At 34.6% G+C, this 20,488-nt stretch overlaps 1 protein-coding gene across 1 annotated transcript in view; it reads right to left on the minus strand.

Moving 5' to 3' along the window:
* Positions 1-5,519: 5,519 nt before the first annotated feature.
* Positions 5,520-20,488, minus strand: part of LOC134846697 (neurexin-1-like) — a gene marked incomplete in the record, with an annotated part of 101,327 nt that continues 86,358 nt past the window's right edge. Inside the window, 2 exon segments of the mRNA XM_063864082.1 lie at positions 5,520-6,810; positions 7,072-7,314. Of these exon segments, the coding sequence (XP_063720152.1) occupies positions 5,873-6,810; positions 7,072-7,314 (1,181 nt within the window).

Below are 20,488 nucleotides of genomic sequence, written 5' to 3' on the forward strand. Positions count from 1 at the left end.
TTTGTGCATAAAATCTATGGAAATTGACTAAGTTTTGTGAAAGATGACTCTTTTTTGCAAATTTCTGCAAAATTCGAACCAACAAGTTCAACCAGGGGCAGCTAATACGTAGTAATTTTGAAAAGGCCAATATGCATTAATTTTCCAAAAAAAAGCTCAAAAAACTGCTTTTTTGACCAGTTCCCCACGTACCCCTCTATCTAACCCCCCACGTACATTCCCCCCCCCCCCCCAAGTACATACTCCCCATGTAATCCCCCCCGACATACACCACCCCCAAAGTACCCCCAACCACCACGTACAAACCTTCCCCCCACTAAACACCCTAACAAGAGAGGTAACTGTAGTACGGGTAAACTTGGGGGGGGGAATGGTATGGGATCTAAAGGTTAGTTTCGTAAAACTTCATGAACGCAATTGAAAATAGGAAAAAATGAAGTTTAGGCGAGTGACAAAATAACTATCGTAAATATAACAATAATATGAAAAAATGAAAACAACACACGAAAAGATTTATTTAAATGGATTATAATCCATTATAATCGGTTAAAATTGATTATTTTTCATTTGATAAAACTTTTTGAAAATAACTTAGAAATAATAGATTATAGTCTATTATAATCGATTGTTTTTGTTATTTTATACGGACTGACATGACAATGAAAGTCCAATATAATCAATTATTATCCATAAAACTTCAGTGCGGGTTGTAACTGAATAATCTTTTTTGAAGAACTTTTTCTTCTGAATGACATCAAGGAAAATTGAGTCAACTAAAATGTTACTTCATTTTGCAAACTATTTATGGTGAATTTCGAAAAACACAAATTCAATCTCAAAAAATTGGCTGAAAACCGAAAAAATATCGATGTTTACGAAACAATTTTGGTTCATTTTGCCGTAAGCTTATGTTGTCGGTTTAGTTCATTGTAAGTTAATGTTTTCGGCCAAATCTATTTGATTCAAAATAGTTGGATTTAGATATACCAATTGTACTTTGTACTTTTTATAAAATCTATTTTTGGCCGACTGACCCTAAATTTTTTTTAAAGGCGCCTTTGGCGCCAAGAAACACTGTTTTTGAGGGCAGCGCGCGCCAAAAAAAACGCAATTTTTTTGTCAAAATTTTCCAAAAAAAGCCCAAAAACTGCTTTTTTGACCTGTTTTTTCAAAAACAATGACTTTTTAGTGCTTTAGAGAGCTCGGAAAATCAATTTGGTCGACCTATAAAAAGTCAAGTTTTTTTGAAAATTCGCAAGCCCCCCCCCCCCCCCCCCCCCCCCCCCCCGAGAAAATCCTAAATCCGCCCCTGCAAAGTATGAATAAAATTTCTTTCCTTAGTTTTTTAAGGATCTCCAACCCAAAATAAGCATTTAGCAATCGTGTTTGATTTTTTTTTGATTTGCACCAACTGCTGTCATACAACAAAAAACGATATTTTTTTTAATGAAACCACTGAATTAACATTTTTCAGGAAATAAATCAGATTCAGGGTTGAAATTTGTTAAATACTTTCTTAAATTCAGCGGGAGAATCCGGTTAGGTAGAAACTGGGAAAATCTTACTCTGGAGTCGTTATTAGACATGTTGATATCATATCACGTCCATGTTGTAAACAGATGGTTTGTAAATTGATTCAATTTTCTTGCATAAGCGCTGGTGATTACCTTGCCATTATCAAAAAAAATTCTTTTTTACCTTTTCTCTCATCGGACATTCTGAAGTTAGAGTTTTTGCTGTGCCCTATTTAAGTTAAAAACATGTTTTAGGCTTTGAATAACAACTTGCTGACTAATATCTCCCCCAGTCAAAATCCTAAAAAAATCACCGCATATTCATTAGCGCCAGCTTAGTCTTAGGGCACAGTTTAACGTACTCATGACTAAATGATTTTTAAGCTCGTTAATAAGTATATATTCCTCAAGGTTAAACCTTTGGCTGGTTGACTGAAATCACCAATTACTTATAGATCTGAAGCTCGATAGGTTTAATTTAAACGTGAAAAGGTCATTAGACAGCCGATTGGAACCAAGGTTCTTGCTAAAAAAGAACGTTCAAGCCATATTCTGAACAGAAGTTAGCAACAGCTCCTTTTTCCCGTACTCTTATTTTTGATTAAAAGTTACTCAATATGAACACGTTCTAAGCAAGCAAGATACAACTTTACTTGCTAATTGCGAAATTTCTTTTCAATTTTACCAAGGTTATTGAAGAATACAATAAATAATAGCGTCCTATTCAAAAACTGTTTAGTGAAGTCCGTTAGTTCTGTATTAGAAGATATGATGTTTCGGCCATGTCAGCAAGTATTTTAGGTAGCATACAGTCAATACCATTGTCTCCCCGCCTCCTGTCAAAAAATTGTTTAAAAATTAAGCTAACTTAAAGGTTGTTTGAAACTTTTGATTTGTTTTTCACTGTCGAATAAACTTCTCAAGCAAATTTTGACTTTAGGCAAAACAAGTTTGTTGTATTAAGCGATTCAAAGTTACAATTACGATGCCAAAATGTGCACTGGATGTTCGCTTGATTTGGTGTCTGTATGTTCCTAGATTCCAGAGACAAACCTTTAAACTTGTTCTAAATTGTAAATGGAGTCCACTAACATAAATTCCGTGGATTCCTTGTAAAAAAAATTAACGTAAAGTTTGTCGCTGATTTCGCTAAACTTATTTGTTCCGGACTCCGCAAATACCAACAAGCAGTACAAGCAGTATCCGCAAAAAGTAAGCGGAGTCCAGAAACGTAAGGGGATTCCACAAATAAAAGTGGATTGTAGTTTCGTTTGTTATACTAAGTTGAACCAGTGATTGCGTCAGCAATGAAGAGCTTTAGTTAGAATTATTATTTACCAAATGCAGATTTCAAAAGCAAGAATTTACGTGAATGCATCCCTTTAGTGTTTGGAAAAAATGAAATTTATTAATAAATCAGCCTCATCAGCCATGAAATAGTTTACCTCAGTTTGCTTTCATTCTTCTAGAGTTTGAGATCAGAAAAATGATCATTGTTTCATTATTTGAGTTTGGAAAATTGTTAATTTGTTCAGTATTTTAGATTTAGCTGGTGAGTTCAAACCGTTGACAAAAAATGAGATTGAACTCTTGGAAAGTTATGCTGATGACCTACAAAAACAGATTTGATTTAAAATGTAAATTCAAGATGAAACAATAAATGATACTGGAATCCGCAAAAAAATGCGGAATCCGCAAACAATCTGCTCAATCCATTTACAAGTTGCGGATTCCGCAACAGCTCAGTTTTACTATACCAAATTTATTTTTTTTGTTTGTAGGTTCCGCAACAGCTCAATTTTACTATGCCTTATTTTATTTGTTTGTTTGTAGATTCCGCAAACTACTTTCGGTGCAATTTTATTCACTCGTTTATGGAATTCAAAACAGCAAAATTATTTTTTAAAAAACGTTGATTTTGTCATGTTGCGAAATCCGCATTCAAACAACAAAAAGCACAGTTTGGTCTCGTAATTGTGTGTAATGAAAAAAAATCTGTATCAGCCTTGCATGTAGATAGTTATGAGATCTGATAACTGTAAAATTCGACTAGCATAGTCATGTATTAAAAAATCACTTTGATTTTAATGACTCTTGGCGTTTTGTGCATCATTTATTGCTGCAATCATTGAGAAGGAGAAATTTTGAATTTGGGGACGTTTTTGTTTTTAAGAACAGATACAAAATTCAACGTTGCTTTATGATTTGACTTTTTCTACCAAAAACTGGTATGTTTTAACCGTGTCGACTAATTATTGATGTTTTAGCTTTCTCGATCAAGTTTGTTCTAACTCGTTTTTCTCGACGCAACAAAAAAGTGTTCGACCCAGTTTAGATATGTTTCGACTTTCCCGACCGAACTCGATACATTTCGACTTTCCCCGACTGTCTCGCCCAACGTTTTCAAGAAGTTCAGTGGCTCGATCTCGAACAGATATTTTTGAGTTTTTTTCCCAAAGTGGGTATGTTTATAATCTCGACTTTCTCGATAGACAAAAATTCCAAAAAACTCGACCTATGATTCAATTTTTGACTTATGCTTCGACTTTCCCCGACTGTCTCGACCAAAATTTTCAAGAAGTATAGTAGCTCGACCTCGAAAAGATTTGTTTCAATTTTTTAAACCAAAAATGGATGTGTTTATAGTCTCGACTTTTTTAACAGACAAAACTTCTAAATATCCTCGACCTATATCTCAATTTTTTGATTTTTGTTTCGACCTACTCGACCAAAATGAGCATGTTTCGACTGGGTTCGTCGACGTTTTTGACTATCAAATAACATGAGTATACTGGACAAAAATCATAATGTATGCTTTCTCGTTTTTTTTTATTTTGCTTGAATTGAAAAAAAACTAAGATTCAGAAAAAAACAATTTTGTTTTCTGAAAAACTAATTTTAACAAAATGAAACTTTCATTTTGCTTTTGTTTTCTTATTAAATCTGGACTGAAACTGTTGATCTGAAAGATGAGGTTTTAGGAGATTTTGGTAGAATTTACTTTTTCTTGCCGCAATAAACTCTAGATTTCGAAAAATTGAAGGGTTCCAGCTAAAACTTTTCTTTTTGTGGCAATCAATTTTCGTCAACTGATTGTTGCTGATAGCAATTCTCTGACGGAGCTCATTTCTGCGCAGATTGATGATAGCGGGTATATTTAGACTTTACGCTTGACTTAAAAGTTCTTCTCTACCGCAGAATTTGAGTAAAAAAAGGCACTTGCTCGACTTCCAGAGTCGAAATATAAGTCGAGCACCTTGACTCGGAAACCATACAGAAACCATTTCAGTGGTAATGTTGGCTGCCGTGAAAAATCTCAAAAGTTGATGAACAGCGGGGGGCACTTAGCATAGTGGTAAGGCGTTCACTTTAGAATAGTCAGATCGTGTAATCGATCCCATGCCATGGCAATGATAGTGTGTGAGGACGAGCTCTCACTTGACCTCTAGCTTCAGGTCTACCACAACCTGACCAAATTTGGCTGCAAAAGTGGTAACACGTGCAAGTTCTAGACGCAAAAAAAACGGCCTTGAGTCGCAAAAAAGAGCTTCGCTCAACAAAATAACACAGTCTGGAATGTGGGGAAATAATACAAATGGACTATCCTCGACAGGACTGTTAAGGCCTACTGATAGCGATTCGCAGGAACTACAATTAAAAACAGCGGAAAACAATTTTTAGCCGGCCATTAAATAGATCATAAAATTTGAACTAGCATCCCCTACCGCATTATTCTTCCAAGATGAACAATTGAAGACAAAGATAGCCGGTTGCTGATATCAGTAAACAAACCAAAAAAGTATTGCGACGCTGCACCCAAAACTCATGCTGTCATCCCAAAATTACCAAAAGCACCTTGCCTTGGTAGTCGATTTTGCCCATGACATATTTGGCCCCACAACGGAACTTGTCTTCAAAAATATTGGCGTTGAAATGTGCGAGTAGTGCGATCAGAACATGCGTTCGAATGTGAAAAGTTCATGAAAAAATACTCAATTGAAAATATGAAACAAAAATATAAAACATCTATATAAAACAACGAATTGAGTGATAACAACTAAATTTCAGCTTAATTTGGCATTTGCTTAGTGCATAATTAAATCACCGCTCTGTCACAATATTCTTAAATAACCTAACATTCAACTGAATTTTTAATTGAAAGGCACTTTTAAACATTGTTTGTTCAATCTACCTTTTTACTTTTTAGCTGTCAACAAATGACGTTAAATTAAGTTGACACTGTTTTAACGCTTTTTTCCTGCCAACGTCAGAGTTCAATTTTCGGAAGAATTGGTAAGATGAACTTGAATTCGATTCCAATTCGATTGATAAAATGGTACTTCGAACCGTGATTGCACTTAAACGTACCACTCCTTTAAATGAGATAAATCACGCATGTTAATTAACTGTCCGTCATTGAAATCTGTGTAAGAAATTTTTCGATTTGTCGTATCTTGAGAATCCAAATAGGACCCTTGAATGCTGCGACCTGAATTTGACCTCAAGTCTGACCCCTGACCCAAAAGAGGACTTGTGGTTCTGCCGATATTGCAACTATTGTTCGTTGCCAGCACGCTTCTAGGAAATGTGTTGGTGTTTCTTTCGTAGCTACTGATATTGTTGTTGTTCAAACTACTTTCTTTTATCGTTGTGCAACCCCCATTTGCATGTTTAAAGATTGATACTTTTCCATTACTAGCACTCCCATTTTTGTGAACAAAATCATTTAACTGTGATTTTTCAACTTGGTGATGATGACTTGAGGTTGACGGAGTTCGTTTATGACTCGGGCTAAACTGGTTATGACTAATGACGTGGTTTGTCAATCCAAATTCATGCTCGCGACTAGTAGCATTCAAGTCGTCAATATTATTTGTCGTTAAAATCGGAAGTTTTCCAGGAGCTTCGCCGTTTTTCTCCGAGATTTCAATGGTCACGCCGTATTGATCGATTATATTTTTGTGTCGCATTTTGTAAACTGCGAAAATTAATATGAGGAGCGCCATTACCACTGAAGTAACTATTCCGATAGTGATTCCAGCTGCCGACGTTGACATTCGGATACCACGAGTTGTTTGAAGCAACTGGTCGGTTCCTCTATCGTCGAATCGTGACTTCATGTCATCTAGTTTCTGTTTATCCTTAATAGGACGTGCTTGGTCGTTCTGAGTCGGATCCAAAATGTCACATGACAAGCACTCGGGGGTTAACTTCGTATCATCCGAGTCGTCGGTGTCGGGTTTTGTAGATATCTCAGGTGTCATAGTGCGAGTCGGTGTATCAGAAGAATCTGTATCTAGAAACCATTCAATATGAAGAAACAAAATGAGAAACTCTTCGATTCAAAACAGCTAAAATGCAATCAACCTAGAGCAAAAAAATAGAAAAGAACAGTGTTTTAAAACACGCTATTAATGGCTGCTCTGAAACGATTTTTGTCAAAACTAGAGATTTACTCACTTCTTGCACTTTGCAGATCATCTGCAAATTTAATTTATATTTTAAGAAGTAATGAATCAAATTTTCTTCACAAATATGGCATCAAATTTTTAATCACCTTTGTTGTTGTTGTTGTTATTATTACTTGAACAAGGAGGATACATCTGGGTCGCGAAAATGCAGTCGCCCATTCTGGGGTCATAGGAAGGGTCACTGGCCGGGTTGAGGAAAGGGTCATCGGGGTCAAATGTGAGGGGCGCAGACAGTCTTTCCAGCACCCCGTAGCTTTTGGTGAAGGGGGAGTCGAAAGCGAGATAGGAGAACACTTTCATCCCATTGAAGTAGAGACCACTCATAGTGCCTGGAAATTTACAATTCGAAATTAGATCAACACGCAATCAAGATTAAAAAACATTTTTTTTTCTAAGCAAATGATGTTGGGAATTATACGTCAGCAGTCATAATTATACGTAGTGATCGGTCTCATATAAAATATAGAACTTTAACTGTTTTTTTTTGCTGCTGTGATATGAGAGCGTCCTTGTTTATGCTTGTAACAATTTGCTAAAATTTAAAAAAAATAAAACTCATTTTTTGAATTTCATTTTTGCCTAACGACGCACAAGTTTTTTCATACATTTTTTCAATGAATTGCTTTAATTGTTACACTTTTATGGTTGTTTGAACGTGGGTTTGTGACATGAATATTTTGTTTCCACGCCTTGAAAATTCTGAAAAGAAAAGAACTCTCATCAATTTTGAAATCTAAGAACCGCGCCACTAATTTGGTTCATTTATCAAAAACAATATATATGTATTTTACTATAAAATTGTATCACTGCTTCACTAAAGAAATGTGACAGAATGCTGAAATCTCCGCCCAAAAATTTTGTCATTGTCTTTCGTTTTCTAGCTTGCTGCCTTTTTGTGTATTCATTTAAGGAAACACGATTATCAAATACAAAACTTCAATTGTTTGCACTCAGCATTTAGTTTTAGTTTAACGACCACGCTGTCAACCATGAATAGAAGAAAAATCCCATTAAATCGTCCTTTTTAGAACACTTTTAAAAAAAAAAAAATCTGGCTAAATAGAGTTATGGTTTCCAGGTTCAAAAATATTTTCAGAGAAACAAACATTTTTAGTAAATTTAGTTAAACCTATTTTGAATTTTTTGACGAGGACAAAAGAATTAAGAAATACAAGTTCCCGAGCCAGTAGCAGAGCAGATTCGACAACGATATTTTATAACAAGACTGCTCGTATATGGCAAAGCTTTGAATGTTCCGACTCCTTTTTCATTCGTCTCTCGGATATATTTTGGCAAAATTAAATATATCAAAATTAAATATTGGCAAAACTACGAAATATAGGCTGATAATATCAAAATTAAATGTTACAATTTGAGTCTTGTATGGAGCTATTAAAACCAATTAGCTGCCTCAATTCAATTTGGAACGATTTTGTAGTGCGGGATGATAAAACAAGTAGTTATAGGCATACTCATGGCTTCAGCAAATTTCATAAATACAAGCCTCTCATGAAAACCAAAGCTAGAATTCTATCCAAGGAACTCAAAAAGTCAATTATTTGATTTTTTTTATGATACTTTTATTGAAAAACTACTTTGAATTTTTGGAAATTTTGTACTCGGAACTTAGCGAGTTGGTCTGTGAACTCAGCTTCTAAAAATAGAAAATTTAAGCTCAAAAGTTTTTTTATAACCTAAGAAAACTCTCTCTAGTCGCTTGCTCTACTCGTTTGCTGTACTTGCTCTTAAGTTCAAAAGTTTTTAAATAGTTTTCTCAACAATTCGAGAACAAGTTTGGAACTTTACAATGAAGATTTTAATTAAACGGGATTTAAAATATAAAATTACTCAATCTTACCTAAATTTCATTTGTGATACCTGATTTTGAAGGAAACAAAAATTTTTTTGAAAAAAATACAAAAAAAATTAAACTCAGAGTTCATCCCCACTTTCAGTAATCGCAACAAATAGTAACTAGTAAAACTTCATAAATTCAAAGTTCCTCCCTACTTTAAATAATCGGCAAAAATTGTAACTAACTAGTAAAAATTGAGCATAGATGGCAGAAACTTGAAAAGTTTTCCGATGGAAGTGCACTTAAAGTTTAAGCAACAAGGATGGCCTTGCTTGACTAATAGCTAGCAGGTCAAACCAAAGTACATTTGGAAACGTTTCAATCAACTCAAGAACATTTATAAATTCAATCAATTTTTACAAGCATTTTCCAACTTTTCAAAAGTCATCATGCTAAAACACTTGTATTTTCAAAAAATTTCATTAAACGCCACTTTTTTCAAAAGTTGAATAAATAGGAGTTTTTAATCTTCTAATAATTCTGAAAGCTCTAGTATAATTCTAAAATCACTCAATTTATTTGCGCAGTTTGCACTTTTGTTACTGGAGAATCAAAATTGCCTTCCTCTTAGCAAATTAAGCTGATTAAAGAAATTTTTGCTAAAAAGTAAATTTCAAACGTTTTCGCAACTATGTGCATCGTCAGGATTTTTACAATAAACTACTCTGAATGACGATAAAACATCAATTTACAAATGTTATTTACAATAAATCACATACAATTTGGTTCTAAACCATCATGATAAAAAATTAGCCAATCACAGTTGACCTCTAAATTACTATTAAGATTAAAATACTTTTAACCTCTAAAATTAATTAAACATTTTAAAATTAATTTGTCTGGAAGTTTCTGAGTCATAATTTCGATTTAGACATGTACGTTTTGAATAAAAAACCAAAAATATTTTGGGACTAAATTTTCAGTGTTAACTCCCTGCTCCTAAACTCATCGCGCGTGTTCAAGCCCGGTTTCTCTTTCCTGATATGTATTGCCTCTAGTGTTAGCAATTTTGTTTGGTTGTTTGACCTATCTATAATTTCCCAACTAAGATCTGCGCTATTTCCCTCAAGTTGGCATTGCTGAAGGTGGAGGCCTACCGGTGAGTCTGCTTTCCTATGTTCCTCAATTCTAGTGGTCAAATGTCGAACAGTTTGTCCGACATAGGTGGAAGTGCATCCACTACATGACAGTTTATAAACCACTCTTGACTTGAGGTCATTAGAAAATGCTGACTTCAGTGATGGTAAACATGATTGTAGTTTTCTTGTGGTGAAAACCACTTGAACGTTCGTTAATTTTCGTAACCTGTTAGCAAAATATTGGCTCTGGTTACCTCTATATTGCACCATCAGCATTGGGGGCTTTTCATCCTTTGGTGATTGAACTGACAAACCCCTGTCACTATCCAGGGGCTTGCCTTTACCCTCGATGATCTTGCACAAGGCGTCTGAAGCCACCTTTGCGGACCAATTTTCAGGGTACTGATTTGTCAGCCATTGCGCCCTATTAGTTTCCATAGCCTTATCAAATTGCTCCCAGCTAGATGTACTCCTAAAAACCCTGTGTACAGTGCCTTGGATAACACTACGCTTATACTGAGTTGGGGCGCAGCTTCTATAGTTCAGTATAGTCCCTGTATCTGTTGGTTTTTGATACCAACTGCAAGTTACACGCCTATCCTGCGATATATTTATGTTCAAATCCAGGAACGGCAAATTCCCCTCCGAATTAGTTTTCTCTAGAGTGAACTGCAAATTTGGATGAAGAGAATTGGCGGCATCGAGAAGACAACTCGGCTCCCCTCTGACTGTTCTGACAATGTCATCCACATACCTGAGGAACAATTTCACCTGGGGAGTATCCTTCTCCTTGTTCTTAGCTCGGCAGCAGCTTTCACAGTACCAGACTATCTCGGTTATTGATGCGTATACGTCATCGGATATTTTTCCGCATTTTAGATGATACCAGTTTCGGCAACTCTCGCATTCAACCCCCTTTGATCTATATGTGACTTTCCTGCTGCAACATGGGCACAAGCCGTTTTTGTCATTAATTTGCTGTACCCCCGTTCCCACCGGTATTTGTTGTCGTAGAGCAAATTCGTATTCTTTCAGCCATAAGTTTGCCAGAATTACAGCGAGGGACGCTCCCATTGCTAAACCATCAACTTGTACATACCATGAATCATTACACTTGAAATATACTTTGCTGACCGCCATATTCAAAAGCCTTTTCATGGTTGCTCTTTGAACTTCAGGAGGAGACTCCTGGCTGTACAGCTTCTGTAAAGCAATTTCAATTGCCTCCTTCAGGGGAACGTTGGTGTACAAACTTTTCACATCAAGAGATATTATGGTTTCATCCGGATCTAGAGCAATGTTTTCTATTTTTTCTCTAGCCTCTTTAGTATTGGTTTCTATATTTGCTCCATCGATGTTGTCAAAAAACTTCGCAAGCATTTTGTTAAGATTCTCATACGAGCTGCCGGGAAGTGATAGTACAGGTCGTAGGGGTGTCTCATCCTTGTGTACCTTAGCTAAACCGTACAAACGGGCGGGTTGCCCCCCTGTTGATCGTATCTTAGAATATAACTGATCACTTATCTCGTCTCTTTTGTTCATGGCTAGTAACTCTTTGTTAAGTTCTTTCTCAATTTTCAGTATCACCTCATCAGTGGTTGCATCTTTTTTCACAAACTGAGCAGATTGCAACAAGGATTCCAGCTTTGATTCATATGTTTGTTTCCTCATTATGCAAAAACCAACCCCCTTATCAAAAGGCACAGCCAGCAACCCATTATCTTTGAGATATTTCCTCGTTTTTTCAACGGCTTTGTCTCTTGGGGTTTGCCGTACGTTTTTTGCATATGCCTTTGCCGCGGCTTCTATTTCACATAACGTTTCACCAGATGTTTTTTGATTTTTCAATTGTGAGAGGAAAATGTCGATATCCGCCAAAAAATGTGTTTCGTTAAATTTGTCTCTACTTGGATGCTTGGGGCCCATTGATAGCACTTCATATACCCAATCAGGCAGTTCAATATTATCAAGTACCCTAACTGATCGCTCATTTCTCCCCCCAAGAGGTTTATCTTGTCTCTCGGACAGTTTTTCTAACTTTTTTCTATGGTTTTCTGATGTTGTCTTTAAGCTTGCCTCAACTTGCCGCCTCACGAATCGGAAAATGGATGCCCACCACTGTTTGTCAATTTCTTTTTGCACCAGTGATCTTGCTTTCCTTAGCATCTCCTCGTACCTTTTCCTATCCTCATTTGCCCTAGAAGTTTCAGTCCTTAGTAGTTTCAATTGAAAATTATGCACAGCTTGGTCCGAAAAAACCCCGTTCTCGGGGACCCTAAACTTCAAAAAGTCCGGTATTAGATCGTTTTTCAGACATTTTCTCAGAAACTTCAGTCTATGTACAGATACTTGAACTTTTTTAAAGAATTTTAAATAGTCTAACACAATTTTCCAAGTTAGTTTCCTTTTCAAAATTTGTCTGAGCCAAACAGCAGGCAAAAGTACTGTGGTCATTGTTTTGCAGGCCACGAGTAATGAAACTCACAAGGCACAAAGCAAAACAAATCACACTCTTCTCACCCCTGTCTTTGAAGCGCAGACACTTCCTCTGCCCTCAGCTTCTGCTCACGTCTTGCTTTCGCCTTCCTCCTTGTCTGTGATGGTCTCTGTTGTTTGCCCCTGATATTGCCAATCAGCTCTGACAGCCTTTCTTTGTGTGCCACTACCAATCGCAGAGATTTCAGCTCCAAATCAGCACTCTGGTGCAGCTTCAAATATTCCTTGAGCTGCTCCGGGTTGTTTTGCTTGCTCTTGGAGAGTAGTCGTTTTGTAGCTGGAATAATGAGCACCCCTGTGCCGAGAAGCTGACTAAACAAGTCGGGCGTTCCTTCCCTTCTGCAATAAACGATCGCCAATATCTGCTGCTTCTTCGTCTTCAAATAGTTTGTCAGTTCCTCGACACCAGCTGGGCGATAGTTGTTTGTTCTGTGGCTGCTAATGGTGTTGTTCACAACGTCGTGCCACACAACCACTTTTTTCTCCTTCAGTGGACTGTCTTCGAGTAGTCGTCGGAGGTTCTTTCCTTGGTTCAGCAAGTTGTTATTAAGGGATAGGCCAGGAATTGCTGTAACAAGGCTCTCGTATTGCTTTTTTTCCCCTGTGTTAAGGGTGTTGATGCTGTGGAACAGGGAGCTAGCTGCTACAATATGAAACATTTCGGTAACTCAAATAAAAATCGGCCATTTTTTACGTATCGATAAAAAAAAAACACTATAAAAATTCTCATTACATTGATGAAAATCATTAAAAATTTTTATACTGGCCCTTTAATGGGAAAACAGTTGGAATTTCAAGCTCTTCGCTTTTTGGTTTATCACGAATTTACAAGTAAAATTGAAGAAATTTTTGCTAAAAAGTAAATTTCAAACGTTTTCGCAACTATGTGCATCGTCAGGATTTTTACAATAAACTACTCTAAATGACGATAAAACATCAATTTACAAATGTTATTTACAATAAATCACATACAATTTGGTTCTAAACCATCATGATAAAAAATTAGCCAATCACAGTTGACCTCTAAATTACTATTAAGATTAAAATACTTTTAACCTCTAAAATTAATTAAACATTTTAAAATTAATTTGTCTGGAAGTTTCTGAGTCATAATTTCGATTTAGACATGTACGTTTTGAATAAAAAACCAAAAATATTTTGGGACTAAATTTTCAGTGTATTAACTTGATTGGAAATTGAAAAAAAAAAGTTTAAATCAAAAGTCAAAATGAATCAAACATCGAGAAACGCAAAACAAGGACAAGCGGTTGCTGTGCAAATAGCACTTAATGTTCCGACCATATCTTCAGAAAAAAAAACGACAACGATATTTTATAACAAGACTGCTCGTATATGGCAAAGCTTTGAATGTTCCGACTCCTTTTTCATTCGTCTCTCGGATATATTTTGGCAAAATTAAATATATCAAAATTAAATATTGGCAAAACTACGAAATATAGGCTGATAATATCAAAATTAAATGTTACAATTTGAGTCTTGTATGGAGCTATTAAAACCAATTAGCTGCCTCAATTCAATTTGGAACGATTTTGTAGTGCGGGATGATAAAACAAGTAGTTATAGGCATACTCATGGCTTCAGCAAATTTCATAAATACAAGCCTCTCATGAAAACCAAAGCTAGAATTCTATCCAAGGAACTCAAAAAGTCAATTATTTGATTTTTTTTATGATACTTTTATTGAAAAACTACTTTGAATTTTTGGAAATTTTGTACTCGGAACTTAGCGAGTTGGTCTGTGAACTCAGCTTCTAAAAATAGAAAATTTAAGCTCAAAAGTTTTTTTATAACCTAAGAAAACTCTCTCTAGTCGCTTGCTCTACTCGTTTGCTGTACTTGCTCTTAAGTTCAAAAGTTTTTAAATAGTTTTCTCAACAATTCGAGAACAAGTTTGGAACTTTACAATGAAGATTTTAATTAAACGGGATTTAAAATATAAAATTACTCAATCTTACCTAAATTTCATTTGTGATACCTGATTTTGAAGGAAAAAAAAATTTTTTTGAAAAAAATACAAAAAAAATTAAACTCAGAGTTCATCCCCACTTTCAGTAATCGCAACAAATAGTAACTAGTAAAACTTCATAAATTCAAAGTTCCTCCCTACTTTAAATAATCGGCAAAAATTGTAACTAACTAGTAAAAATTGAGCATAGATGGCAGAAACTTGAAAAGTTTTCCGATGGAAGTGCACTTAAAGTTTAAGCAACAAGGATGGCCTTGCTTGACTAATAGCTAGCAGGTCAAACCAAAGTACATTTGGAAACGTTTCAATCAACTCAAGAACATTTATAAATTCAATCAATTTTTACAAGCATTTTCCAACTTTTCAAAAGTCATCATGCTAAAACACTTGTATTTTCAAAAAATTTCATTAAACGCCACTTTTTTCAAAAGTTGAATAAATAGGAGTTTTTAATCTTCTAATAATTCTGAAAGCTCTAGTATAATTCTAAAATCACTCAATTTATTTGCGCAGTTTGCACTTTTGTTACTGGAGAATCAAAATTGCCTTCCTCTTAGCAAATTAAGCTAATTAACTTGATTGGAAATTGAAAAAAAAAAGTTTAAATCAAAAGTCAAAATGAATCAAACATCGAGAAACGCAAAACAAGGACAAGCGGTTGCTGTGCAAATAGCACTTAATGTTCCGACCATATCTTCAGAAAAAAAAACTTTTTTTTTCTATTTTTCTCTTTAAGTGAATGTATTTTTTTTGTATGTCGCATAATTAAACAACCATACGAACGCTTAGAAACTTAGTGAACTTGACACAAACGAAATCAAAAAAATTCAAAAATTTAAAATATGAAAAATTATAATCGACTGCTGTATCGAAAATATCTATTATCGACTACTATATCGAGAATAAGTAAAACTATATCGAAAAACAATTTGAATTAATTTTTCTCATTTTTTTACTAAAAAAACTAAATATTTTTGAAAAAATTTTTTTTGCCAGAGGCGAACTAAATAAAGCTTTCGAAACTCGGTTTTTCTAAGTAAAATCAAGTTTTTTAGCCTAAATTTTCGGTTCTCAATATAACAAATGTTACTCGATTGCTTTACCTGCTCAAAAATAGACAAAAAATCAAAATTCCAACTTGTTTTTCTAGACAGTAGGAAAATTTTTTCGAAACCCTCGATGTTGTTTGAATCACGACTGTTGGATGATTGTTGTGGTACCTGATTTTGCGTGGAAAACAAAACAAGTTGAAAAAAAAAGAAACAAAAATAAAACAGACCCGAATACAAAGTTTCTCCACACTTTCAATGATGAGAACAAAAATCTTTTTCTAAAACGCTGATGGGATTGTTTTTTTTTTAATTTACCCACCCGTCATACTATTAAAGGGCCAAAGCGGAAATGGAACTTCAAAGAACAGCTTATATCAGGGGCGGATCTAGGATTTTCTCGAGGGAGGGCGGATTTTCAAGAAGTTTCGAAAATTTTCGTCGACCGTTTTTTTTAGGTGGACCGAATTGATTTTTTGAGCTCTCCTAAATCACTTTAAAGCCCCCCTTTTCGAGCAAATTTTTTGCGCCCATTTCGACCAGATTTTCGTTTTTAGGCGATTTTTCCAAAAAATTTTTACCAAAAAATCGCGTTCTTTTGGCGCGCGCTCCCTCAAAATTAGTATAAAGTGTCGCCGAAGGCGCCTTAAGAAATTATGTAGGTTCTGTCAACAAAAAATAGTCATCTCAAAATACTACAAAGAGGGAGCCTTTGGGTCGGCAGGGTGTCGAATTCCTGAGGGGGGCAGGGAATTCGTCCGTCCCCATCCCCCACCTAAACCCGCTGGAGGCTTATATAGACGTAAGTGGCCTTAAAAGTGCCTTAAAAGTTATTATTTATTTTTGTAATTGAGCAAGAGTGGGCAGATGCATGCTGTACATTCATATAAACCATTTCAAATCAAATTCTAAAATGAAACAAAATTTGAAAAACAAGAGAACAAAAAGTGAACACATTTTATATTTTTTGTAGCCAGGGAGAGTTGAAAATCAGTTGAGGCAAAAGTTTTCCTTCAACTTAAGTCAAGTAATAAAAAACGATGAAATCGGATTTTGAGACTACTGCTTCTTTCAGTTATTCGCACAAAATCACACTTGCGGTTATTTGCTTTGAAGAGTAAAAAAATTAGACCCGTATATACCGGCACTGAGACTAATACACCATTTTATGGAATCGTAAACTAAAAAGATACCGGAATTTAAGATGATACTTCAAACTTTTTGCGTCCTTGCTTTGAAGTACTTGAAATTATGGTGAAAACACACCCCTAGTGCCTTCCCACTCTTTAAGAGAGGTAGGAGCAAAATCATTCAATTACCAAGCTGTGCGGTCTAAAATTTCCAGAGCTAAGACCAGGCAAAAGTTAGAGAGTGTCTATAACTGATTTTCTAATTGAAAAAACTATGTGCAATATTTTTTTATCGATATCAGCTTGAAAATAGGAAAACATCGAGAACATTTTTTCTTCAATTTCGTTTTTTTTGTTCATTGTCAACTTACAATCATCCTAACTATTTTCGTAAATCAAACTTCGATATAGGCTCGGATTTTTTTATTTAATCGAGAGAAAGTCTTTTTGATGGATGACGGTAATCAGTTGATTTTGAAAATATCAATCAAAATTAAATTCAAGACTTGCAGACATAACGAGTTTTTGATGTTCCAGAACTCACAATTGATCACTGTTTTCGTATAGTAAGGTCACAGTTTTATTAGAGTATATTTCTAAAAACCAGACAGCAAAACATAAATAGGAAACCTTTTAACATTCAGAAGATCAACTTCGAGTGATCTATTAATTTTAGTGGTTCAAAAAACGAATCAAAGTGTATTTTAAATTTTCTCTGTGACCGATTTGTTTGGTACTCGTCCATAAAAACAACAATCGCCACGTTATGAAAGAAGACACTGCATTGAATTTTAGGCTTTGAAAAGCTTCTTTTATTGGTCATTTTTATGACCATAATTTTGATATTCATCTTGATTGTTTTTCAAAAGGAAATTCGAGTGACCTCGCAAATGGCAAAACATGTAGAATTTGTCAAGACTTTTAAAAAACAAAAGAGTGAAATGAATAGAAAAAAAATAAACTGATAACAGCGGTAACAAAGGAAAACAGACAAGAAGTTTCCATGAGCCCTTCATGTTCTCAGAAATTGTGTTTTTTGTGTTCTAATAAAAAAATTTGTCTGCTGTTCTCAAAAAAATTGTTTAATCCATAGATAACTGGAATTTTAGAATCATATGGTTAATTTCCGTTCCATAAACAAGCAAGTTTCAACGATTGCTCCAATTTTTGCAACGTATTGCTGGATTCCGCATTTGACTAGCCCAAACATATTCATATTAAAGACATTTCGCAGAATCCAGAAAAAAACTGCGAAATCTGAGACAAAATTAACCATTGAAGAGAACAAACTACAAAACTGAGTGACATTTAAAAAATTGTTTCAATGGCCAACCGACTCTATCTTAAAACTCCACAGAAAAAAAAGTTGTTCGACATAAAAACATCCAATCGATGATTGGAAAACAGATATGAACGCAAGTAAACAAAAAAAAACACACTGACTTAGCTGAAAATCTCAACTTTCGAATTTCAAAGAAAAAAATGGATTTCTTTTAAGCTCTTTGAATTTCTAGAACAATTTACCATCTGTTTCTTTTTTTGGTATCTTTAACCCAACATGAGAAAACTGAATCAACGGGTAAAGTTTTTATTCCGTTGAAAATCAAAAAATTAAATTTCACTTTCGAAACTAGAAATCGTTCGTTTCTCGCGCAATTTCCACGTCCGTATTTAGAGAGTGCTATTTACGTCATTTTCAGCAGATGAATTTCAACTAAACTCAAAAAGTGCATATATACCTAAGTGCATTCATAAATTCATCAATATGAATGAAAGCACATCCGTAGAAGTATCAGAACTGAATTTTTAAGATTTGTCCTTAGTTTAAAATTCGAATTGAAATCGCGAGTATTCAAATACCGAATTGAAATTTAGCAAAATTTAAAAAAAAACAGTAAAACAGATTCTCGCACAAGTTTTGTAATTAAAATATTCAGTAATCGGTTAGTGCACCAGTAGTATAATACATCTGGCGAAGTGTCCAAAGTTGATCTGGCAACTAGTCCACAGATATTGCGCATGTGTGTTCAAATTTATTCACTGGTAGCTCAATACAGCGCTACACTGCGCAATAGGTATTCGTATTGTTCTGACTTTCGAAGAAGGTGCGGAATAATTATGATTGGGGTGGGTTTTTTTTCAGTCAGTTTTCTTTATTTATAATAAAGAATTTTATAATACCTATAAGAACCAATCGAAAACTATATTTGTCTAGAGTTCAGGCTTAAAAAGATGTTTCTTGATATTTATTAAAGTTAAAATGGTTTGAATTTGGGACTATTTTGATGAATATAAATCAAACTGAGATAATTGAAGCGCAATACATTTCAATTTAATGCGCAATAACTTGAACTGAAGCAGGTTTTTGCTTTTATTAGAGGATGTTACCACATGCAAAATGTATCACTTAGTATTCTACATAGCAAGTGCGGGGATGTGGATGAAATAAAGTATTTTGAAATATTCAAAAATTTCTCACTTTTTGAATATTTTATTTTTGAAAAAAGTTTAACCAACCTATTGCGGTCGACGATAGAGGGCAGTTGCAACATTCAGAGCTTTGGCCTTATATACGAGCAGTCTTGATCAACGCTTGTGCAAGTTTCAACTAAATTTAGTATAACAATACAAGCCAAAGTTTGCGCCAATTTTTTATCTCGGTACAATTTGAGCCACTTGGTGAGCGGTTTCGTTATTAACAATAATAAGAAACAAAATTTTCAACCAAAGTCTCAAAATTGCTAATTTTTTTCAGACTTTGAGGTAACGAGATAGATCTTATACGCTAGACAAATATTCATGGTTAACACTTAAAATTAAAAATATATGTATAAAATTTGGTTGAATATAACGAAACAAATATTCTTTGTTGAATATATATGAAATATATGTGTAAAATATATATTTATAAAACTTTGTTGATTATAGAATGAAAAACTATTGATTCTTAAACACTAGATTTGCAATAAAAAATAGATTTAAGAATCAATAGTTTTTCATTCTTCATCAATTACTAGATGAATGACACGGAGACGGGTGTGAGTGTGATCTAGACAGTGAACTTAATGGGCAATTTTGAGGAACAGTATAGAAAACAAAGCAAAAGCAATGCAAAAGGCACCAAATTGGAGAAAAACTCGAATATTGAATCACTATTATTTACAGCACTTAATCTGAATTTTTGTTCCGTTTGAGGGCAAGCAAGTTGCGAAAAAGTTGTTCGTTTACCGCCTAATTTGTTCAATTATCCGCCGAACTAATTTCATTTGGTTTGTCTTGCTCTTTATTAAGTTCACTGTCAAGATCAGACCCATCTTCTTGTCATTCACCGATTATTGTAAAAAATTATCCACATTTTTAGGGCAGTGAAACTTTTTGATTTTGTCATAGATTTCACCCAGCATACTTTTTTAAAATACTTTGAATACTTTTGAATACTTAAATTTTTGAAAAAACCATCGTTGAAGCTTTCGGTTTTATAAGCGAAAAATTTTTATTTCGAATCTCGAATTTTTGTCCAATCTCGAACTTTCAAAAGCATGCAATGGCAAAGATTGAAATTGAGTTCCCATGATTTTTATTTCAATAGTATGCAGAATTCCGTTCGATAGGCAAATCAAATTAAAAGCCTTGAAATTGGTTGCAACCCAAATTTTTACCAGTTCGACAGCATTGATTTTTGGCCTTTCTAGGGCGCTAAAAGACCCTAAATTTCTTAATGCGAAGCCGCAAAGACGCTTCAGCATGCTTGATTCAAGGGTTAGATAATGAGTGCTAAAATTTTTTGAATGAAAACTCTCCTTTTGGTTTGGTCTAACACATTTTGTCCGACTTGAATTAATTGGCACAATTTGCCCCTAATACCTCAAAAAATTCCAAAAATAATGTGTGGTGAAAAATGAAGGGG

Source organism: Symsagittifera roscoffensis, chromosome 5 (assembly GCF_963678635.1).
Source record: "Symsagittifera roscoffensis chromosome 5, txSymRosc1.1, whole genome shotgun sequence".
Classification (NCBI taxonomy): domain Eukaryota; kingdom Metazoa; phylum Xenacoelomorpha; order Acoela; family Convolutidae; genus Symsagittifera; species Symsagittifera roscoffensis.